The sequence below is a fragment of the Chaetura pelagica genome, unplaced genomic scaffold, assembly GCF_000747805.2.
Source record: "Chaetura pelagica isolate M959 unplaced genomic scaffold, ChaPel_1.0 scaffold3, whole genome shotgun sequence".
Taxonomy (NCBI): Eukaryota; Metazoa; Chordata; class Aves; order Apodiformes; family Apodidae; genus Chaetura; species Chaetura pelagica.
The window spans coordinates 17,046,855-17,072,881 of record NW_009952974.1 but is presented as its reverse complement, the minus strand read 5'-3'; the positions used below and the strand labels follow the sequence as shown (position 1 = coordinate 17,072,881).

Here is a 26,027-nt window from a genome sequence, read left to right as displayed (position 1 = left end):
TGACACAGGACTTTGTCAAAGTTCAGCTTCCTGTAGCACCATAATGTACTTGAAGAGTCATCAGTACTTTTTAAATTGTACCACTTAGCAAATAACACAAGCCACTGAAAAATAAGATGCACTCTAAATATTCAGATGCCCACAAATCTGGCCATGCAAAGAGAAACAATCAACAACTAAAATCCTGTGCTGGCCTTCAGAATTGAGGTCCATAAAACATCATCTGCATGCAAGTCACCTGACTTTCTATTTACTTCCCTCATTCACATGAACTTAACTGGAAGCATGGTCTGAAATACAAGATCTTCAGCTGAATAGGTTCCTACCTCCAGCATGTATTGCTGAATCTCAGTTCTTTCCTCGTGGTCCCCAAGAGCCAACACAGCCATTTGTGGAATCTTGCTATAAACTAGTTGTGACCTAGGCTGAAATAACCCTCAACGCCAAACAAAGAGGCTAGGGGTTTCTGAATGGATTTTGTTTTTAAACAAAAAAAAGATAGATTGGTTTACACAACTGGGGACAGGGAATGAATCACAACACTGCATGGGGAAGCTAAAGGTGAAATGAATGAAGTTCACAAGGAAATGAAAGCAGGCACAACTGCACCGTCATTTAAGTCAGAAGTTATTTAGCATAAAATAGTGCAGAAGCAGACCCACCAGAGCCTTCTAGGCAAACATCAAGTCTTGGTACACTTCTGTATCCCAGATAACACTCAGAGACTCTAAATAATTTCATTTTATAAATAATATAGGAACACCATCCCCACACACAGGCACAAAGCTTCATGTTTTAAAGTTGCAAATTAAAAAATGTGGCTGAAGTGTGACCAAAACCATATCACTTTAAAAAATTTGAAGACAGCATAAAATAGTATCAGATCATCTGATTAAAAGCTACTGTATCCTCACTAATATTTTTCTTTGCACTAATATTTAATAATAACTATGGTTGAAAACAAATTTCTCCTCAAAAGGGGCAAGTCAGGTTGTAAAACAGAAGAGAAATAAGAGACCTTAGAGGCCAGTAGCAGAGTGCCAAAGGAAGACAGAAATACCTTTTTTAAAAAAAAGGGAACTGAAAAAATGTGCAAGGCCTGTGAAGCATATTGAAGTGGAAGTACATTTTTTCTGCTAAGCAATGGCAAATTGAACAGGATACTGAACAAATAAAAAATTGCTACAGGTTCTCTTCATATTCCAGTGCCTTATGTCACCATTGAGCTTTATGGAAATCTTTTTTTTTTTAAATAAAGAGAACCACTGTTAATTGGCTGTATCATCTAAAAACACCATTTTGTTGAGAGGAAATTCTCTCCTTTAAAGAAAATGAGTATGGTGGTCTTTGTCTTAGACTCAAATTCATACATAGCTTATAAAGCTGCTATATACCAACAGGTAAGAACAATCTTTGCTCTTAAGAAAAAGGTGAGTTACATGACACCTACTGCCACAACATGCTTGAGACTGTAGTCACTGGGATGAGAAGCACTTGGTTGGAAGTCAGCAGGTGGGCCCAGAGCTGGATCACTGCTCCTTCGTACTAGAAGTGGTGTGCCTAAAAGACAAACAAAGAGCAATGGTTCAAAGGTGCTAAAGGAACACAGGATGAAGCTTGATGTGGTTTAACTAAGAGAGGTGTACAGCACCTAAACATAAGGGGGTTTTATGGTGACACCCATCTAATAAATGATAAGATTTGATAGGATTATGTCCTTTTGTATTTATTAAGCTAAATAAATGAGAACATTTTAAGCTTTGTTATACAGACTTTCATCCATGAGCTGCTACATTAGGTGAAAACTGTTGACAAACAGAAAACACTATTTTAGAAAAACAAATGAGTAGCTGAATATATCTGTGACTACATGTATGATGAAGCTCTGACAGGGGAATGACATGCTTTATTCTAAGGGATAACTGGATAACACAGGAAGAACTTGACAGATACTGTTAGTTCCTACAACCAGTAGTGGTTACTTAACTAAAACAGAACATGGTCTAAAGCTTTTCACTGCACACCAAGGACAGGTCTCATTGTGCTGTTCTGCATTAAGCTGCCAAACCAGGATCTCACAATCTCGTTTCCAGTGGTTCCTAACTTGACCCTGGTGTATGTACAAAAGCCATATTGAACTGCTTGCCTCTTCCATACCAATTCTATAGGCCCACATTTAGCCTGTATGGAAGGTTATTTGGATACAATGTCATAAATTTTATTTCCATAAGCTCACATGACGCAATAGTCCACTACTGCTACTGTGCCCTCCCAACCCGAGGCACGTACATGACACATCAGGCACAGGGTTTTGGGTACAGAGGCAGCTCTAGCCAAAGGATAAATGGGCAACTCCCTACATAAAGTACATTTAGCATCTAACATGCCCTGGGCTGGCTCTGTAGGGACAGCCTAAATAAGGATACAAAGAGGAGAGGGGGAAGATATTTTATTCACAACAGATCAGTCTCCCGCTATTGACTGCCAGGATTCCCAGAGAACAAATGCAAGCAGTTGCAGTTATTTCAGAGAAGCTGTAGAATAAACAGCTTCTTCTTGCAGGCATCTGCAATTAGACTCACCAACTATTCCTGTCTATTCACGTGCTGTCTGGGAATAATCTCAAAGACCAGTCAGCAGCTCCTAGGGACACTGCCATCCAGTTAGCAGACTACACTATAAAACTCTCCCTTGAAAAACTTCCAGGTGGGGCTAGAGGGAAAACTTGTAACATGAGAAAGGAATTTCTCACATTATTCAACATGAAATTAAACAAAAATTACTTCCCCCCCAGTTATTTAAAAAATAATTTATCCACAGACAAAGAAAAAAATAAATTAAGAGGACATTGGTCGAAGACAATTTTTCAAATGTTGCAAGGGAATGCAAGTAAGATTATAACTGTCAGTCATAATATTAATTATAGTGGCTGTGACTGGTACCAGCCATAATTACTAGATCTGTAATAGAAGTTTGAATGTGCGACAGTTTCCTCATTAAAGAGATTCTCTTAAAAGTGGAGTGACTGTATCACATTCACTCACAGAACAACTTTGTAATTGTAGCTGGAATACCAGCACCTAATGCTGAGGAGTACCTGGAGAATCTAATGTTCTCATACTTCCTCATAGCAAGCAATGCAGGTTCTATCTCCACTTATGCTGGAAATCAGTAAGAAAATGTAAGACTTAAATTTGTGTCCTGGTATTGAGGGAATGCTCAAAAAATCAAAAGGTGAATAGTGTTTTTTGTTGCAAGTGATTATTATCTTGATATCAAGAGCTATGCATGGTTTTTTTACAAGACAACTCTGAAGAAACAAATACTTTCCTCAGCTGTCTTCTACAACCATATCCTCACTTCTCTCATTCCTCTGACAGAAAGAAGTCTCCCATCACTGTGAATGCTGGGAGACAGGACCTCTCATTTTTTCCAGAGCCTCCCAACTTCTTGAGCAGTTGAAAGAAAATGTCTCCTCCACTGCACATATAATTCTTGTGTAGTAAGATAGGACCATACGTCAGCACTTCTGTCTGCTCCCTGTACTGATTGCTGCTGCAAGGTGCTGTTTTTACCACATCCTTCCTGGACTCAATTTTGAAGACCCCTATTCTCTTGGGATTTTTTGCCACTGTCTTCCAGAGAAACTGAAGCAAAATGACATTATCTAAGTCTCAGCTTACAGCTGTCTGAACTTTAAAGCCAAAGTCTGCGAGAGCAGGGGGATTATAGAGAATACTGTTTTCCAGTTTGTGAAGATGGTCTTGCAGCTGTTTGTTTTCTTTTTATCCTTGTAAGATTTTGCTTATTGTCATGAGTCTATGAAATTTATTGTGTTTGACTGGAATGTTTCCCTACTTGTACAAAAACAACTAGACTTTTTTACCACTATCTACAATGCTTTCTCTTTTCTCTCAATTTGTTGTAAATTTTAAGGTCCTACAGATCACTTTCTTGTTGAAGAGAAAACCAGAGTCTATTTTTTTAATGTTTATTTCCTGACACATAACATTATTTATTCTATCACAAATCGTAACATTTTTGTGAATCAAGTCAGCTACAGTCTTTAGCTAAAATTATTCAAAACAATCCCTCTGGCCCTCATTGTTTAACATGCATACACCACAAAGACACTGGAGCACAAAAATAGCCTTTTATTAGACCAAAGTAAATTGAACCAAAATGTCTTCTCTAATAAGGGGAAACAAATGTCAAGCAAGAAAACTAGATAAAAGACTTGAGAAGCAATAGTCTTCCTCTATGTGGGGGAGAATCCCTTACTCTCTTTCAGGAGACAAATTCTCAGTGGCTCCCTGAGCTAATCAACCCTCCTCCATCTCCCCATCTCTCCTCTGTGGCTCAGGATGCTCCCTGTCACTAGGTGCCTCCCAGCCCATGCTTCTGCAGACTCCTTTCTTTTTTCAGTCTCTCCCTGCCTCTTCTCTACTGCACACACAGGACTCTTGAAAGCCAAACATGCTGCCTTGCACTCCAGAAGAGAGAAACCTCCCCAAGTCCCACTGCCCAAGACTCAACCTGACTCGAGTCAGACCATGCCCATAACTCATACACACCTCAAATTTGTTCTCCACCATCTTATGTAGCAATGGATATGTATTAAAAAACCCTTTATTGATGCCAGTTATTACAGACTACAGACAATTATACACATTTACTTAAGAGATTCTGTCATCTGTTTTCTTCTGTCAAGGCACTGACTTGGTTTTTTCCTCACTCCTTTCCTCTTGTTGTGCCACATTTTCATGTTATTCTACTCATGCTTCTGTATCTGTGCTGAACATTTGTAACAACCAGCATAGGCACGAGCAGAAAATTCATCTTCTCCCCGAATTTTGAGACACAGAAAATCTCCCTTCTGCATACCAAGCTGATCACACAAACATGTTATTTACAAGCACTACTGTTTTGTGCCAGAGTGGCATTTTCTATTTTAAACTTAGGAACTCAGTTTAAAAAAAAAAAAATCATTACCCTCATCTTGCTGCATTGCATCAGCTATTTGCAGACAACTATAACTAAAACACACACCCAAGACTAAAATTTTTCTCCTTACAACAGCTTTTAACCTCAATTACTTCAGGGTATATTTCCCCTTCTTCCAAAATTTACACGGAATACCTTTTATTATGGTACCACAGCACCTTCTAAGCGCATATGGAAGTCTCAACCTTATTCACAATACATACCCTCTGACAAAGCTGCTGAGAAAAAGTCCTGTGATTTTCTGTCTTTAAAGTAAATCCTGCATCATTTAGTTCCAAGCCACGTAGATCAATATTTTGCTTTTGCTAACATAACCTTGAAAAATTTGTATCCATACAGCTTCCTGGTTAAGTCTATTTTCCCTAAACTCTTGTGTTTTGGAAATATTTTTTTAAACTGCAAATATGGTTGAAATAAGCATATGTCAGAAACCACATTTAGCTACTTAGCTAATTGGCTACATTAGAAAAAAACCCAACCAAACAAAAAACAAAACAAAACAAAAAACCCCAAACCAGAAGGGAAGTACTGCCATTTGTGCAAAATTAAAAATTGAAAACTTGCATCAACATGATGGCAAAAGAAACACCTCCATGACAGATGTAATGATTTTTTATTTTGTTCTTGATTTTTTGGGTTTGTTTAGGTGGTTTGTTTTTTTTTTCCGTTTTTTTTTTTTTCTTTAAATATCACCAAAAAGCTGTACACAGATATGAACACATACCCTGAATAGAAGTGCACCCCTGCCTCACCTCACTTAAGCCTTTTGACAGATAAAAATGAGCATTTGACGTTTGGAGGGGGCTGACTAACCAGAAGTGATGGGTTTAAGAACACAGTGCAGCCTCAGATAAACAACGTAAGGTTTGGAGTTCAGGATCCAAACGTGGTCAAAGGAACTCCAGTTGTCCCTCTTGGGATCCCCTAAACTTTTCAGAGTCTCTAGGCTCTGAGCTCTGGCACTAAATTTAATGATTCAATGATGACACTTATCGTGGTCACTCAGAGTGACCACTACCACAAAAGAAGATTATTGAAACCCTACCTTAATTTCACTCTTTTGCTCTTTAAGTCTCCTTGCTCAGGAAAGCATAATTCACCTCCATATTGAAACCCTTTTACTGTTTGGGATTTAGGGTGAAGTTTGCTGTTACAGGACCGAATTCAGAAAGCTGCTGAAGACACCCACAAATAAGCATTCTCAGGAGGCTGTGCTATCTATAATGCAGTGAAATGACATACTTAAAATTGATTTTAACATTGCTTTGAGTGCAAACCCTCTTAGATGACTGTTGGGTAATAAAAAAAAAAAACACAAAAAAACACAAAAAAACACAAAACAAGAAACATAAGAAATGCAAGCACAAAGTAAGTTTGTTTATTTTTCCAGGTCACAGGGGAAAACTGCTTTAAAGATGAACAAATGACACATCTGGACAGAATACAAGCGGATAGAAAGAGATTTATAATAAATCACCTACACAGTTGGAGTCATAATTTTAAATTCTGCTCCTGCATATAAAAATGTTGACTATGAAGGGAAAACAGCTGTCCATCAAGTGTGTATCAAAATATCAACTGTTAAAGGCTGAACCAATGAAAATTACTCTGCTGTCTACTTCCAAATCATACTTGTCTGGACAGACAGAAATTATTTTCTCACCCGCATGTGCCTCAAAATATTTTTTTAGAGCAGCTCCTAATCAAATAAAAATTTCAAGTCAGAGCTGAAACAAAACACCGTAAATACTATGTGCATAGACACACAAATGTGAAACTGTACTTCAGCATAGATAGTGCTTGGCTAAAAGAGCTCTGAGCAAATTAAATAAAACCAAGCACCATTTAAACTGCAAAGTCATAATTACTTTTAAAGTGGTACTGTCATAAAATAATTCAAGCACTAGAAACAAAATATTACATGCACGACATTGATTTATGTATATATATAGGAAGGATCATTAATATAAACATTTTTCTTCTTTTTATCAGAAAGCGTTCAAGTTAACAGGCACACAGACAGTTCGGCCAATCAGCATTTTCAAGAGCACTAAGCCATCAGTGTGGGTAAACCTGGTCACTCTCAGATTTATTGCTAACAACTGCCTCAGGCATCAGGTAATGATTCTGCCATGTACTTAAAATGTAGCTGACAGTAGCTTGTACATTCTGTCTTCTGATAGGAGTGTAAAACTTTATTTTTAAAATATGTAATAATCTGATGATGTGACATATATTTAAAGCTAGCTCAAATTGCTCTTAATAGCACCTATCAATACAATTTCAGATCTACAGCTGTTCTGAAGTGCATACTGCACTTTTTTAATTCCCATGGATACAAGATTAGATTAATGAACTAGGATGATGTAACAGTTAAGACAATTGACTTAAATCTACAGGCAAAACCATTTCTAGTAATCTCTCTCTTTTACGTATTAGCCCAGTGCAGAACAAAGTATTTCCCTATCACTCTAGATGATTTTTTCTTACAAAGAAAGATAGAAGCAATTGCCTACAAATAAAAGACAGTAAACACTTTACACATTATTCTGGGGAGGTGTTCATTTGTGCCATAAATTTCAAAACAATTCTTTTTCTCTGGTTGCATGTTCTATAACATATTAAGTCAGATTTCAGCTACAAAGTACAAGAAATTTTCTCAATTTTTATGACCAGAATGAAATTTCTTTGGTGTTGTCACTGTGAGAAATCATGCCTAAGGAAACAACTACAGAGTATTTGCATTTACAACTTCTGGTGTTCCAAAGACAAACGTGTAAGAATCACCTACATACATTATTTCAATAATAAAATTAATCTATTAAGTTTCCCACCATCCTAAGGATCAAAATCCACATCCATATGAAAAGAAGTTAACTGCTTCTCAGCTTAAAGCACTAAGATACCTATGTATCTACAGAAGATGTGCAAGTAGAGCTGCTACTTTCTTCCTTTCTCAAAATTTCTCTCAAAAAAACCTTCCAGCTGAAGTATAGGGCTTCAGCTTGGATGTTAACCAGGTATTCTTTTTGTACACTTAAGGTCATGACACACAAAATCTAGAGTAATTTCAGGATCTTCTCACATTCATAAAGACACTACTGTTATTTTCAGCTCCTCATCAGACAGGACACACACAGTTCCCAGAGCACTGGAAGCACCATGACTCTGCTCCAAAAGGTCTTGGCTGCAGATACCAAGTAGGAAGACATCAGGCAGAAGGGCAGGAGCTTCCAGAATCCTGCTGGCGTAGAGATTAATCACCAAACAATGAATTGTGAGGGTTTTTTTCATCAACTTAAGCTCTAGCAAATGTGCAACTCTTCTCCTTGCTGGGCAGACTGATTAGGAGCTTTGTGAGAAACACATTGGCTATTACTGATGAGAATCAGCACTGTGCACCACAGGCCAGGCTTTCTCTCACTCTTGTCCAGGTGAAACATCTTTGTGCATCACACCATCATTATGCACCCACTGAGAGGGTGATTTGCATTATATTAGAATTTCCCAACACACCTGTGAAAAGTGTTTTTTTTTCAGGTTTTGCTTTTGGTTTGGGTTTTTTTAAATGTAATCTCTTTCAAATGGCATTCACATGGAAACTAAACTTTAGATACACTTAAACACCAGTTGTCTTTTTCATCCAATTTGTTGGACACAAACCCACTGTTTTTTTAAGCAGCATATTAGCTGTACTTGCTGAATTCAAATAAATATTTTTAGGCTAACTAATAGATCTCAGACTCTCGCACCTCATTTTTATTCAGATTGAAAGATGAAAATAAACATTGCTTCTATTTCAGTTCCCAGTCCATTTCTCAACTTCAAATTAAATACCTAATGAACTGTACCAGTTGAATAAACTGACACAAAGAAAATATTCTGTGCACCTGCAAAAGAGGTCAGACTGCCAAAAGCTGGTTTAGCACTTCAGCTAACATCAGTTACAGGTGCTTATGCAGTCAATTTTCCACAGTTCAACCATTTAATTTTCTTTAAAACTCTGGCAACTAAACTGTACAGCTTGAATATCACTTTGGTAGCATTTTGTTGCTAATAGTAGAATAGTAAAATAATTTAAAAAAAATAAATATTTGTGTGGCAGTTTAAAGGACTATTACAAATTACAGTATTAGTGTACGTTTCAGTAATATTTAAATATGACCTATTTTTATACATCTGACCTAGATTAAGACCTTTTCTGGTTTGACTTTTCCTGGAAAATTAAGTCCTATTAAGTCCTAAGATAAAAGAGTGAAACCTCTGGACTGGAAAATTCTGCAATTAACAGTGGTAACAAAGACTCAGGGAGAGGGCTTAATAAAGTGTATCCAACCAGCTTGCAACAAATTTGAATGATTTCTGAGTGCCATCTAGACCACCACAGTTTAAATCACTGATGAGACACATCCTGTGGATTTGTCTAATTCTATTATAACTCATTTATTTTTGGCCTGTAACACTGAATAACACCATTTACTTGGATGCTCAATGAAAAAGTTAGTTTAGGGTTGCTTTGCTTAGTAAGTTTTGTTCAATAGTCCTAGTTTTTATTCAATGAGAAACTGAATTATCCCTCCCTATTTATCTGTCTTAATACTTAAAAAAGTAAGATTACTATTTCCGTAGGAAAATTTTTAGAAGGACTCAATCCCAGAGGAACCTTTTTGTGGGAGGGTTAAGAAGAGATGAACAAAATGCTCCGCAGGATTCACCTTCTAGTGAACATATAACATCCTTCTTTTATTTAATGTCTATAGTAAACAGACTTCCCTCTAATAAAATAATGACATATGAAGAATGCAAAATATACCTCAACAGTCAGTGTGTCTACGGGAAACTTGTGCAACATATTGGGAGGGAGGGGTAACTTTTGCTAATTATGTCCAGGAGTAGTAAATTTACAACTTGCCATTTTACTTGGCTTAGATTCTAGATATCTGTTGTGGGAAACAATAAAAATCTGGAGTAGCACTTCAAAGTAAAGAGACAAAAAATTAACTATCAACTAAGGCTCTTGAAAGGGTAAATTAAATAGAAGGCAGTGAGAAAGAACTGGATGGCAATGGACAAACTGACTGAATCAATTAACTGTTATTTGTAACTTCCCTAATGGTGACTTTCATGAAGATGGGTTCATCCGTAAGCTGGAACATGTTCATATGGAAGCAAACAGTAAACAATCACTAACAAACAAACATTGTAAAAATGTGTTAAACTATATTATTTTGGTTGCTTAAGAAAAAAGGTGGATCTACTACCTCAAGACCTTCAGTTAACGTCTTTTTTTTTTTTTTTTTTTAAAGACAGTCTAATGCCCACAATTGTGAAAAAGAAAACAACCAACAAAACAAAACAAAAATTGCCACTGAAAGATGAGCTGCCTACAAAGCAAAACCACATCATCTCCTACCATTTTTTTTTTTTTTTTTTTTTTTTAGCTTGAACAATTTCAAACTATCAATCAGCCAAGATTAGCAGCTCATTTTTAACCTGAAACACTTATTTTGCCATATGGTCTCAGAGCCAATACATCACATAGTACTGGAGAGGTTTACAAACACATACATGCACTCCATTGTCTTACCTAGCACTGGAGTGCACTGATAGAGATTGCACTATAACCTTCAAGCATGTTATGATACTACAGCCTTCAAAGCCTCCAACTGCAAATGTTTAGCTTATTAAGTGGGTTGGTCTGGGTTTGGTTTTATTAAGAGATACTACCTTTTAAACTAGCTATGCATCATAACAACATACAAGTACTCACAAGAACAGCAAATCACAAAATTTGCAAAACAGACAAAAATCTGTGAAAACACTGACATCAAATAAAGGATGCCAAAAAGGTGTGCAGAATTTTGAAATAGAATTTATTCCATCATTCTAAGTCCCATTTATTACCTTCCCTAAAGCTATAAAAGGCTGAAAATTAATATCTCAGCTCAAGAGCTACTACAGAAAAATGTGTACCTTGTATGGAAAAAAAATTTCTTCCTACTTAACATATTTTCATGGGGATAACCCTTTGCCCCAAAGTAAGGCACATTAAACCAAGTGCAAAGGGAATAGACACAAGGGGAATAATTGATGAGAAACAATCTTTGGGGAAATCAGAGGCAGAGGGGCTATTAAAAATATAAATTTATTACCTACACTACTACTAAATTATTGGGTAGGAGGAAAGGATGGAAATACTGGCTTGTTTTCTAAATGGGCAACCCAAAAGAGAGAAACACATGGCAATTTTCTTTATATATATTTATTTTTACAGAAAGCATCACTGTGTTCTTTTGCTGCAATACAAAGATAAACTTTAGCTATGCTGGTGCAAAGCTCATTTCCATGAATCAAGGACAAATAGTAATACCAAGGTTAAGTCATGAGGTCAAAATATACCATGCCTGCACTCTGACTGAAATGAAAAGTTATCTTTAAACCTTTAGCTTGCCTGAGAATAAAACCCATTTGTTTTAGGAACACAAGTAGACTTTAATTGATCATCACATTTCTTTAAAACCAGATTAAACTGAATGCTGTAGAGGAGAAAAATCTATCAAACACAGTGTCATCCTCACAACACCTATGACAAACAGCACAGAACAACCCTTGACATCAGCACTATGACAGCAGCCTTCCAGTGCAGAGAAAGAATAAAGCCATATTTCCTGAAGAAAATAAGCAGTATTGCCTCAAACCACAGAAGGCAGCATGTGTTTTTATAAAGCATTTCTTTTGAAACTTACCAATTTAAAAATGTTAATTTCCCTTGAATCATACAGAAGAGAATTATTATATGCATGTAGCAGACTCAGTGTACTGATAAACACTGGAATGCACAGCCAAGAAACTGGCATTGCCAGATTAAGCTGAACAGGATAGTTTTTATGTAAGAAAAAGTGTCTTTCCTACTTACTCTGACAGACAATGTATGCTGTGTAGAAGCCATTAGCAACATTTTGGTTATCAAATGAATACTTTCAGTTCATATCTTTTTTTACAACTTCCAAAAAAATCAATAATCATGTGGTTTCTTCTATATTTAAAAGTATATATCTACATTATCTCAACATCAACTTGAAAGAGGACAGATCAAATATGTCATTTAAAATGCTCCCAGGCCTACTTACTATACTTCCACTTCAAGGCAGATGAGAAACAGAAGAAAGCCTTTCCAAGCTCTGAAAACAGACAACATCTGCACCCCAGAGTTAATAATTTAAGCCCTATCAAGGGAGGAACTTCCAAAAACTCCTAAAATAAATCTTGCCTTCAATTCCCTTGGACTTGAGACTAAGACACTGCCAATGGAAGCATCTCTGTTGACTGACTCTGCAGCCCAAACACACAGGGCCATTCAAACTAAATGAGTGTTTTTAACAGCCCCATATTAAAGTATGATTTAAGCTAAAGGAAGCCCCAAAACACAGGAATATATTGATTAAGTAAATTCTCTAGCTGAAGTCCCTGAAACACAGCTAAGGAAATTGCATAAGATTGCAAGAAACCTTTCTCAAATGGTAAAAAGACATGATCACAACAATGACTGCATCAAAATGTAAAAAAAAAACTTTCTAGGCTAGTAATGTTATTGGCTTGTCTGGACAACCTGCCTAGAAAGAACGTTGTTCAGATGGTATGGATGTATATATGTAGATATAAGAGAAGAAAATAATCTTCTCAGAGATTTGCTATAAAAGAAAGGCATGCAAATTTTGAAATACCAAAGCAAGACCTTTCAAGTGAGAACAGCAAGACAGCTGCCCTACTTAGCAGTGAAAGCTTCCAAAGGGAGGAGTTAAACTCCTGTCTTGCAAGATAATTTTATAACCTGCTATCAGTAATGGCTATAAGCAATTATTTCTTTAGCAAACCAACTTCAACTAAAAACTAATAAAGGTATCAATTTATTAAGAAACTATATTTTATTCTATTAGTCAACAGTCAGAGTAACTTAATTCTATCTCTTTCCCATAATGATTCTACTCAGCTTCAGGAATCTGAAACACAATTTCCAAAAAAACCCAAAACACTGGGTCAGTTGTGAAGGCTTTTCCAGCTCCAACTGTTATGTCCATAAAAAAGATCCTCCAAAATTAAATTAGTGTACTCTTCCCTGCCCATATTGACTGAAGAGGAACAAACAAACTGACACCACAAAAGAAAATCAAAAGGCTAAACTTCTTACTGCCTCTATCCTTTTCCACTACCTATCATGTAAAGGACTTTCCTATCAGAGAAAACCACTGGAATAAAACACTAAACTCTTAGGTGTAGAAGGTATACAGAAGGGACAGTAGCAACCTTATGGTTGCACAGAAAATTATCAGACGACTTATGAGGGTCAACAGAACTATGTATGTTAAAAACTCAAGACAATTCAGCTAGTGTAATGGAAAAGCCTTATAATAAGGTGGACTAGATGATCTTTCGAGGTCCCTTCCAACCCCTAGGATTCTATGATAATAAACTGAAAACTCTCCTACAAAACACAAAGTAATGTAATGGCATGTTACATATTTGAAAAAATTGTAATGACACACACGAATATTTCTGAAGCAACTATGTCTCATACTCTGCAGGAATTGCTAGATGCAGTTGAAGCTAACAACCACATAAAGCATTTCTTACAGGCTAGTAGCCTATGAAGAAGCACCCTTTCACTGGACAGGAGGTTAGCAATCATCTGCATGCACCAGTTTCACGAGCAGAATATGACTGGTGGATAACCATTTATTTGGAAAAGACTTTTTAAAAACCTCTAGCTTGAAGTCAGAAAACACACAAACCAAAACATTTTGAAAATATTTTAGGAAGATCACTTCAATTTACACGTAGCCTACTAGTTGCTAACATAAAATTGTGGTTTACCACTCTACTAGGGAAGACAACTCTGCTAGTTCACTTTCAATAATTCTAACAATAAACAAGCACGTACTAAAAAAACCAGATGGATCTATTTGTACATCCTGTTAGTATCCCTAATACACATAAACCATCATGGGCTCTCTCAAAATCTTAACACACTACACACGAATGTCTGTGCAACCCCAGCAAATCTATCTTTAAGATGGGAGAATGACTACTTAATCATCAGCAACAAAAGAGTGGTTTGCAACTGGGAATAAAGGCAACCAGCCAACAAGGTCTGCAGAGGTAAGTCTGTCCTCTGCAAAGTCTTCTCAGCTACCATCTCTGGTCAAAGAGAAATATTAGGAGATGACATACTGAAAAAACCCCAAAACAACCAATGAATGCACACATCCAAAACCAAAGGCAACAGAAAAGAGTGCTAATTCACCCAATAAGTACTCTACTATTTTCAAGGTACTTACAGGAATGTCCAGATGTTTCATAATTCCAAACTCTTGTTAGTGTACTAGTTATAGCATCAGATATACTCACACTCAATTTGCCAAAAATCCAACACATTTTGCTGCTATAAAGACAAATTATCAACAACAGTGACTAGATAAACTCCATTCATCTAAACCACATTCAATTAGAAAGCAAAATCCACCACCTGTGCAGAATAAAGGGAATAAGTGTTTCTTACATGACTTTAGTATACCAATTTTAAAGAAATATTATGGTATCACAATTTGTCCTTTCAAAATAATGTTATCTGATTATGGAAGCTCAGACCAAAGGAGATGCAAGAACATGACAGACCAGAAATGAAACATTGTGAGAGATTACATCTAATCCCAGAGAGCATCATGGTCTTCTGAAAATAATGGGAAAACAATTAGTTGTCAGTCATGGTCTGGCTCAAATCAAATAGCTAAATTGTCTTTTAAGGTCATACAAATTTCAAAAGTGATGCCTAACACAGAAAACCTTTATGCCATGCAGGAGAATGGCGCAGGAGTTGGACAGCCAAAAATTAACATACATTACGTGGAAACAATATAAGATATAAAGTACTTTTAGCTTTCAAGACAAATCTAAGATTGCTTTTCTGTGCTAATGGCTCACTTTCAAAGTTACAGGTGACAAAGGCCAACATATGAGTAACTAACGACATAGTGGAAAAACTACTACTTCAGACGGTCAGGCTGGTAAGTATTGTGAAGAGCATCAGCCACAAAACCTGAAAGAAGTAACTGGATCAAATACGCAATTCATTAAAAAGAAAAAACTTTGAAAGCAGTTATTTCAAGTGTCTATTCTAAAATCAGTGCTGATTCTCTCAAGTTCGAGAACAGTGATTAGTTTAATGTACTTATTAAGCATCAAGCTCTAAGTATTCTCTGAGCAGATCACTGAATGGACATAATTTCCACACGAAATTGTGGATCTGGTTTCATAGAATACAAAACACCAAATAGAAATTAACAGGCAAAATTGTTCCACAACAACTTATCAGTGGATTCCCTGCATTTCATCCCTAACAGCATTCTGCAAATGTGTAAGAACACAACAGTTCCCAAAACACAGCTCTGCAATGGAAAGCAACACTCACGTGCCATGCACATATTTAATCACATCCTTGTTCCTCAAGTAAAAACACCTTTTTAAAAGTATTATTGTTTATTTCTGCCAGCAAGCATGAATCAATTCAGTGATTAGAGAGCCAGAAAACTGTGCTTCATGTATCAATGATATTGATGCAACCAAAACATCCTTCTATTTCTTCATTTACTTTTCAAATTGCCTCTAGTGGAAATAAAGACATAATTTAATGTTTGGGAACCTGTACAGGAAAGATAAAGGCCAAAATTAAGTCTAAGAACTTGAATCCATGATGTAAAATGAAAAAAAAAAAAATCAGAGTTCAGACTGCGTTTGTAGGACTGGCAGGTAAAAAAACAAAATTAATTTACCTTGTAAAATAAAGCAATCTGAAAGGGAACCCTTGAGACAAACCCATTATATTTATGTTCTCTATTTTAAGAGGCAAGCAGCCATATTAACTGCAAACATGTATTAGTATTGCACTGAAAACAAACTAGAACCCTAAGTGGCTGCTCTTCTCAGGTTATATTTCCAAGTCCTTTACAGTAGAAGGATTCTATAAACATTATGAAAACTGAACTACATGGCAGCTTACTGGTGAGCTCAAGAACTCTAGCATTTAACTGTTCTATGTAAAATTCTGTGTGGCTGAAATACTGTTTTCTCCAACCCTCAAGTAATGTACAACAGTATGCTAAACAAACCACTTTAATTGACTTTTATTTTTTAAAAAAAATATGCCTCAGAAGTATATGAAGAACAATCTCTACTTTCTGAAACATGCTAAAATGTGTTTGCACTGTGTTATTTAAAAATATGAAATAAAGTTCAACCATTGGACCTCTTGCCACAAATGTTTCCATACTTCATCCTTACCAAAAAACACAGCTCAAAAACATACAACTTATACAAGAATAAGTCTTTTCCCCAAGAGTTTTAAGTATGAGAAATTACTTTGCATCATTAAATATAGTTAGAGATTTTTCTGTATTATGGAATAAAAACAGAGGTGGACCATTAACACAGAAATTTGAATTTAAAAATTTTCATGCAGCTTGAATTTTAATATTGGACATAAAAAACTTTTGTCAGAAGTTAAAGTACACAACCTCATCCAGTGAGCTTTATTTAGCTTTTTGCTTTTGCTAATCAGCCTTTTCCTTTAAGAATTTACTTAAGATAAACAGAGAAGCAAACATTCAACATCTGAAGCCATAATCAGCCTGCAGAGTAGCACAACTAAAGGTGGCATTTCTATCCTTACCCCACCCACTTCCGCTCAGAAATTCTATTGCATGCTGTTAGGAGTCTGCCAGCAGTACTCACAAATATGGGGTGAATTGGATTATGAGCTCTGGTGGAACAGAGATTCCTCTCCTGAGCATTATTAATTTGCTAAATGCTGTCAATGTACTACTGCTTTAAAGGCAGACAGTAAGAGTATTCACCTTCAACCTGTTTTTGAAAGCTTCTATATTGAGATGACAGCTTAGCCTGCTCTCAATCCAAGAAAGTATTTCAAACTGCTTTATGTTCAGCATACAAGACTAGTTCTTTATAATTGGACACCAGTGTCTGAACTCTTGGCCTTCCACGCACACTGAAACAACCCAGGGGACCAGAGTTGCAGCACTTCACATAGTACAATCTGATAAAGGAGGGAATTAAGCAGAAGCCTCTCCTAATCACAATTTGCACACCTGAAAGTCAGATAGCCAAAGGGTGTAACTTCCCCAAAGGCAATGAACTGAACCATTTGCAACCAGCATCTCCTCCTACCTGCCACCCGCAAAATGGGGGCACTAGCTCAGAAAATCAGCATGAGTATTCGTACACAGGAGTTTTACACTCATTGGACTCAGGTTCCTCAACAAAAATGCTGGGTTGTTGTTTTTCTATGACTTTGTTATTTGAAAATACTTTGCATTGGTTTAATTTCTTCCACTCTCAGAAGATTACAATGAAGCATGATTAGCAACCTACCAAGTCAAAAAAAGGAGAAAAAAGTGACCCCAGCTGTACAAATGGGCATAACATGCAACAGGACACAAGACTCAGGTGCAAATTTGCCATGCTCAGGTGCAGTCTTCAACACCAACTATTCAAAAGCCCAAGTTATGACATTACAATTGTCCTCACTAAATTGCCAGGCAAGCAATGGGGTGTTAAAAAAATTCTTTAATAACCTAAAATCCAAATACAGACATACTCAGAAAAGCAAAAGGAAATAAAAAAGCACTATACATTGGTGAAAAAAAAAAACCAAACAAAAAACCAAACCAAAACAAAAAAAAACCCAAAAAAACCACACCTATGCAGGATATACATACCTATTTTAAGGGCAGAAGGAGTTACTTCAATCTCCCCACCAATTGGCTGAAAGGCAGCCAGCTGAGCCGCTACCTCTGTTTCAAAAGAGTCCGGGCTGTTTCTGTCTGTCAAATTGCCATTGGTGCCATCAGTCTTATGGTGAGTTTCTTGTTCATCATAAACAGCAATCAGCTATGAAAAAATAAGATAATATCATTTGTATATTCAAAGTAAAAAAAAAAAAAAGCAAAACTTAGACTTTACTAGTGATGTCAGTTACTAATTGAAATCAGTAAATTTGGGGGAAAAATCACATTTGGGAAAAATCACATAAAGGAGAAAGTGACAAACAGAATAAAAACAGGGCCTAGATAACAGTGAAGCACTGAGAACTAGACAAAACCAGATTTCAGTTAGATAAGAACACACCCCAAGTAGTTGTCTTGAGAGGCCTGCAGGACACCTGCAAAACAGAGGAAAGGGATGGAAAGGAGCACTCCCCACAACTTATCTTGGTTACAGCTTTGAGCACTGGGAGGGGAAAAAAATTGAGTCATTGAAATCACCATATGAATATATTAATGAGCTGTTAGCATACTAAAATTCACACCCACAGGCTAGAGGGACCTCTATTAACAATAAACCCCTTACTCTTTGAGCAGGCATAGTGAAATTCTTGAGCATTGCCACTCCAAATGGAAGCAAGGGATTAGTTGACCAATCGTGTGTTAGCAATAGAATAATGTTAGAGACAAATTTCTTTCTCACATTTTTGGTTATAGAAGTAGCCCTTATATTTTGGGAAACCGAGCTTGCTTTGTGGAATACCACCCTGCTCCCTGCTCTGTGTACAACTGGATATTAAAGGAAATAACTCTGTGTGTGGATTAGCTTCTGGAACATAGGGTGGCAGACCCAACTTTTGGGACAACACTGGGACTACAAAAATAATAATGTTCTTTCAGAACAACTAACAATAAAGATTCAGGAAAGTACATAATTTTGTGTTTAAATACATTTGCTTCAATGTAACTTCAGTATAGTCTTCAGCATTTCACTGTGCTGACATGCTTTTCTGTATGCATGTCTGAATACAGCTATCATTCATTCTGTCAGCATGCTACCATGAGTGAGCATTTTACATTGTTCCAAAATATTTAAGGCTGAGCGTGCTTAAGAACACAGAATAGCATTTAATTCCTGGGGGTTTAGGATGTTACTACAAAAAAATTTAATTCTACTGGCTGGCAAACTGCACAATGGTAACACAACCACAGAAACTGTACTGAGCAAGCAGATACTTATTTTATTTTTAAGTACATAATAATTACATTTCAAGGAAAAGATATATGTAGCACAGCAAGAAGGTACGGAGTTTCCCCAAATCAAACCACCTCTGTAAGGATGAAAGTTTCTTGGTCCAGCTCAGTATACGTACACACACACTTCTCTACCCACCATGTATCTATCATCTCCCATTCTGACCCACAAGGTTACACCAGACCCTTTGCTTCTGAAAACTCTCCCTCAGTCACTGACTATTCCAGAATTTCAGGCACACAGGACGTTCAAGGTTATGCAGTAACTGACTGTAAAGCCTGCTGTCCAAACTCACATTAATGTTGACACGAAAATTATTTTTAAAAACCCCAGAGAATTATTTTTTTTTATTTTTTTTCCCCCTCATCTAATCTAGCCCTTCACAAGGATCTTCCTTTTGGTTCCTAATAATACAGTGATTCCTAATAATAAGTGATCAGATAATGCATATACAGCTTCATCAACAAGTGACTTGGGTACATGTGGTTTCCAGGAAAACAGTTAACTGTATTACTGTTCTGGAAAAAACAAACAAAACTATTAATTCCCAATGAATCTGAACAAATCAGAAGTCTTGCTGGTCTTGATGAGGAGGACACTTAACACCCCAAAGCCCTTACCAAGAGAAGAAGGGATAAAAGCAACAGTTTAAAACACTTTTCCTGCCCCACAACCTGATGTAGCATAGTTCTCGTGCCTGCAATGGCACTTTGTCTAATAAGCATTGTACAAAACACTTCATCTCAAGGTGTTAATTTATTTCACTTTTTCTGAACTTCCCAAGACTACTCTAAAGATTTTCATAGCTAACGCTGAAAAGGACCACACACACGATTGGTTAGACAATGTCAAGATAAACACAGAAGCAAGTTTAAAGGATTGATTTACCACTTTTTCTCTCTCTGTTGTTTTTAGGTACACACTCTTTGTATAAAATATTGGTACATCAAATCTCCTCTGACACTTTCAAGACATGTATAAAAAATTATATCCTATGATATGTAGTATACTGAAACAAAGAGACACACATTTAAAGGAACACATTTGCCTAACGGAAGATATGAATGTATGAGAGGGAAAAGAAAAGAAAAATCCTTAAGTGGTTCTGAAGAAGAAATTGACGTTTTCAGGTCTTCCACTCATTTATAATTTGGTTGCTAGAAATGTGTCAGCTCACATTTACCAATGCATGTTTGAGAGACACACAAAACCCCTTAAATAATTAGGTAGAAAACTTGCTCTTATTTTCCATGTGGAGCCTGTTTCCTTTCCATGGCTGCACAAATAGCTCTTACAACATACAATTTGTTTTTTATTTGTCCAAAGCATATAGGAAAGATTCATTCCAGTAACAAAGACAACTTTCTTTGTACCTTATTCCTGCATTGCAGGGAAACTATGCAGGGGTTCATACTGCACTCATCGCCAGTCCATCACTATGTCCCGCAACTACATAGAACCGAAAAGGCTGCCTTAGAACCAGACATCAACAGACCATGGCAATTTTCTCCAACACCAAGAAAAAAAACCCCTATAGTATGTTTGTTTCTAAAATGACTAATCATGTTAATGTTTTTAAGGAATCCAGTCATGAATCAAGAAGTTCCACAACTGTTGCCCACCAAAAGACTTGCTTTTTCAATCTCACTTTTGCTGTAGAAACAATTTCTAAGAAAGAATCTTACTAATGAGGAAGAAATTTGAGATCATGTAGGACCATGGCACTGAAAGCACTTTAGAGAATAATAGGATATAAAATTCAGTTGAGCATTTGCAAAGTAGAATAGAGTTAATCGAGCTCAGCTGTGACTTGGTTGGAATAAACAAGCAAATGCCTCAGCTGGACTAAGCTCAGTTTCCCCATGCTACATTATATCGTAATACTCAATGTTTACTGCCCCAGGATGTTGCAGAGGCCAAGAGTAAGGATTGGCTAAAAAGAATAATAATAAAAAAATAATTAGACAAACTAAAGGAAAAGACCAACAAGAACTGATGAATGGAAACATGCAAGTATTGCCTCAGACGCAGACGCCCCCAAAACATGTAATAGTAAAAAAACAGAAAGGTAAAGCAGGAGAACACTGATGTTATAATTACCTTCTTTCTATATGCTTTCTTCAAGTGTTACCCACTGGCCACCAGCAGTGACCAGAGCAGCAGTCTGGCCCAGCACTGCCACTCTGGCGGGCTCACATACATTAAAGTATCATGGCACTTCCTCAAAGCAACAGTTCACAAGTCAAACAATTGCCTCAATAACTAGCCAGAAATGAGGGCAAATTGACATCCAGAAGTGACAGTGCCCGAAAGTGGATAAGCCCCCCAGGTCTTCACCTGCTTAATTATATGGAAGGATTTCAAATGCTGTGAAGATTGTATTAATTCCACTCCCATCACCCCTCGAGAAGGCTCATCAGATGGGGACACTCACACTGGCTCCTCTCCTCCCAAGTCTCACAGTAGAGTCAGGAGAAAGACACCTCCCACCAACACCCCCTTCCCAGTTCCCACCTTATCCACACCAGTATGGCATTTCCATGCTCCATGCTGCAGTGGGCAGGACACAGGTGCAAGCTGACAGCAGGAAAACACCTGTGATACAGCCTGACAAATGGCCACAGGATTTCTCAGAGCTAAACCACGTGGACCTCACACCTGTCTGAAAGCGGAGAAGATTCTTACTGCTGTCACTTCCCCAGTGACTTCAGCAAAAAAAAAAGCCTGTGGTTCCCCAGTCCATACCTTGATACTACTTTGACAGATTCAAAAACCAATGAAAGTGTATTTCTTCACAGTATGGAACACATCATTAATGAAGTAACATGATCTTGAGTTAAACTCCCATTTTTTAGATAGTGTGGAAAGGAGATACTTCCAGTGCTGCATGTGGAAGTAGCAAAGATGCAACTTCTTTCCTCACCAATGAAATAAAGAGCTATTTGTCTTTTAAAATGTTTATTCAGGAGAGAAGTCCTCAGGATTGCAGTTGCAGGAGCACCTTATTAGTGGCAATCATAACATTACAAATACACTGCTAATCAATCTATGCATTTAAAATACCAGCTTTGGCCTTTCAAAGGGATTATAATTCAGTTTACGTAAATTAATTATTAAAAAAAAATTACAGTAACTGGCTTCTTATTTCTAGTATGGAAGATTCTTTAACTGAAACAGACTGCAAATCTCTTCTGATAGAAAAGAAATTCAGGACACATTAAGGAATCCCCTGGAAATGTATCATGAAAACAACAATATTGTTTGCAACACTACTTTTCTCTTTTCCAGGTGACTATTTATAAATATTTGGAGTTTCTGTAGGTCAGCTGATTTACTTTTTTTTCTTTTAACATATCAAAATATTACCATAGATGATGTAAATGTAACAGTTATGCTAGTACTCTGTCACAGTTTTTGTACATTTGCTCTACTTAAGCATCTCCTTTTTTTAAAAAGGTTATTAAGGAACATGAGTATTTACTATAAAAGATGTCTATGTACTTCTATATAGGTAGTTAACCCCTGTATTGCTGTAATCTTTGTTAACAACCTGTCAGTTACCTAGATAATCAATAAATTATCAAAACTTAGTACTTATCTGTCATTTTTTATTACTGAACTCCTCCCTACTTGATGTAGTCACAACATAAGGCAGCATTAACAACAGTGCTATTTTACTAGCATTTGTGTTGATCATAAGGGGAAAATTCATTAGAAGGCAATGAAGGCAAATTTTAACTTTGTACAGTGTCCTGTGACACAGCTCTTTCAATATTTTCCTGATAATTCAATTGCAAACTGTGAAGAAAATTAAAACAAAGTTATGTAAAAATGAAGCGACTACATCCCCAGACACACTGAGCAAGACACATGGATCTGACTGAGATCAACCCCCATAAACAAAAAGGTGGGTAAACACCAATAGTGGACAATGATGTTACTGACTGAAAGGGACCAAGTACAAACCATCAACAACTTTTACCCCAGAGAATCACTGGCCAGTTGCATACAAAAACTGATGCAATGTTGCCTTTAAAAATCCTCACAGGACAAAATGTTCCCCTACACCTGCTCATAGGTGAAACACGAAACTTTCCAGGCATCCTCAGTCCTTCCCAAACTAGTTGCACTCTAATCCTTAAGCCTGCAGCACAGCACAATGCTGGAGAACACAGCTCACTCATCCACTGCAGCCACGCTTCACCCTCTGCTGGGGTGTACACCATACACATAAGAAGCAGCAAAAGAAGTCCTTCCAAATTGAAATTGCAACAGTTTTGTATTAGTGCTTGCTAATTAAGGTCAATTAAATATAAACAATTTTGTAGAGTTTCAGAATCTCAAAAAAAACCCCAAAATATTCTCACCTTTGAACAAAACTCAGAACTTTACAGTTCTTACTTTAAGGCACTTGTCTGTTAAACCAAAAACAGCTGACTTTCCATTGCCCTACATACCATTTTAAATAAAATGTTTCATAATTATTTCTTTCTTCAAACTACACTTTTGACAACTAGATTACTGTTAATAAGGTTAAAATCTGTGTACTTTACTAGCTTTTGCATACTGAATTAGAAAATAGACACTGCTATTTCCTTTCTGACCCCAAACAGCAGGCATCCACACAAGGTACTAAGGAAGAAATGGCAAAATAAAAGCTTGCTTGCAATTAAATTAATCAGCTTTCAATTACTGTCAGGATAGAATCAGTAAGAAAAGTTCTCAGTCATAGGCTAGAATCACTATGTGATTGAAAAGATGCAATTTTCAACAGCTGGGATGTTATAATCAAAAGCACAAAAAGGAATTAAATGCTCAACTTGTATTAAATTTTTCATTCAAGTTAGATGGAAACTTTTCCTTGTAATTTTTTTCACATTCAAAGCTTTATTTACATTCCTCTCTCACTATGGACAACAAAAGGCATTAAAAATTGTCGGTTTCTTCAAGATATTTGTTCCCTGTTCAGATGCTCCCTATGACTTCAAATATTCATTTAGGAAAAAAAAACTGTGGCTTTTTAACCATATCTACACTTCTGAGAGCCAGTGCTCCTGTGGGAGTGATTATTAGTTACTAAAATGATATGGCAAAAAAGTTCTCCCTTTTTTGGGTCAATTAGTAAAGACTTTTCACACAAAACAGTCACATCTTAACAAGGAGCTGCCAGGAGAGGTGAATGGATAGCTTGGTGTTTATTTAATCAAACTTTGTAACATTAGGAGAAGCAATGGTTCAAACTACAGCAGAAAATTACCTTTAACACAGCATCACATCACCTTGTTCTCTGAAGCCTCAGTTTGGGATCTTTAGGATTAATTTTTTACTTATCCTTACACATTGGTGTCACAGGCTGTTCTCCACAATTGGTAACAGAGAGAAACGTTGTGTGTCTTTTTATGTATGACACTCAGATAACAGAATATAGCCAACTTCAAAATAGAATATTAAAAATTACAAAAACATAAAACATCAGAACTTAGCTCTCCCCAGGTGCTAACACCTGCAAACTACCACACAGATGGAGAAAGGCTGCAATTGACAGTACCCTCCATATGGCTAATTAAAAAAGGGGAAAAGGAGCTTTCCCTTTTTTTTTTTTTCTTTCCTTCTTTTTCTTTCTTTCTGTAAGACCTTGTGTTTGGCAAGGTCAGTTCTTTACTCCAGCCATCTAAAGACACTCAAGCACCAGCATAACATAAAAACAAGTTTACCAGGCCATCTTTAGTTCAAAATGTGACACCTACTTCAAGGCTACTGTGGCCTGACTTTCCTCTTTCTCCAATCACTAGTTTCTACTGGTCCTTTACAAAGGTACTACAACTTGCTACACACAGAAGAAAAGCCACTCTCCATCTTCCAGGTGCTTCAGCTCTGTGAACCACACAAAGTAAATTTCTGTAAAAACATTACTACATTAATATCTTCTTAGACTACCAGACTGTACTTGCAGTCTTGCAGTAGTGAGGTTATCTGTCTCCTTTAACCAAGATATACTGTGTATGTGATCCCATGACAGCACACTAGAGAGCTGTGCACACAGGTGTTATAAAGTCTGAAACATAACAGCAAGAATATTTCTGCTGATTTCCCAAGGACTTTACCTTCCTAATAGAAAATATTCTATGGGCACAGGTTACACTTTTAACTTGGACCCACAAGGGGACAAGAACACTTTAGACAGAGGCAAAAAGATCAAGAGTAAAGCGTACCATATGTCAAACAAAAAAACCTCATAAATCCACTACAGACATTGTCTCAGAACTCCACAACTCATTAATGTTAAATCAGATTTTATATATTACTTATGAAAGACTCCTGTTCAAATGGTTAAAAGATCAAAGACTGGTAACAGTGCAACCTACACAGAGCTAAAGTAATTAGGGTACCTCAAAAATGAATGGTAGCATTATTTGATTTTTCAATTTAAAGCTTTCCTGGAGCTCTATAGCCTTTCCTCAATGTTCTTCCAAGGTATTCTCTTCTGCTATACACTGATAAGTATTTGAAATTGTACTCTTGCATAATAGTTTGCCTTGGAATTCCTTTAACTTAAAATAAAGGCTGTCAAGGAAAAACACCATATGGCAGTCTTCCTTCACACCTACATATGAAAACAAATTACAGATACATTGCATAAAAGCTATGGTGATTAGCTCATCTTGTTTACCTACATGCCAAAATTACATACACAAAAGAATCTTCCCAAAGACCACCTGACACTTCTCCTACCCTTATTACTCAGATTTCTCTTGGTACTGTCAAAAAGTAACCAAGAACAGAATCCTGCACACAGTACAAACACTGGTAGCCTTGGCTTTCAAAACTTTACAAGGATACAGGGAAAATACAACATAGTAAGAGAAGCAGCATGCCTAAAAAAATAGAGACCAGACCCAGCTCAAGCCCCTGCTCTTTCTGGGGGAATGGAAAGA

General features: G+C 36.7%; 1 protein-coding gene across 1 annotated transcript in view; it reads right to left on the bottom strand.

Annotated features, from left to right (window-relative positions):
* Positions 1-26,027, bottom strand: part of LOC104387563 (partitioning defective 3 homolog B-like) — a gene marked incomplete at its 3' end in the record, with an annotated part of 181,676 nt that overhangs the window by 74,776 nt on the left and 80,873 nt on the right. Inside the window, exons 2-3 of the mRNA XM_009996336.1 lie at positions 17,793-17,964; positions 1,451-1,560 (exon numbers count right to left, since the gene is read on the bottom strand). Coding sequence (XP_009994638.1) covers positions 1,451-1,560; positions 17,793-17,964 — 282 coding nt within the window. The remainder of the gene's footprint in view (positions 1-1,450; positions 1,561-17,792; positions 17,965-26,027) is intronic.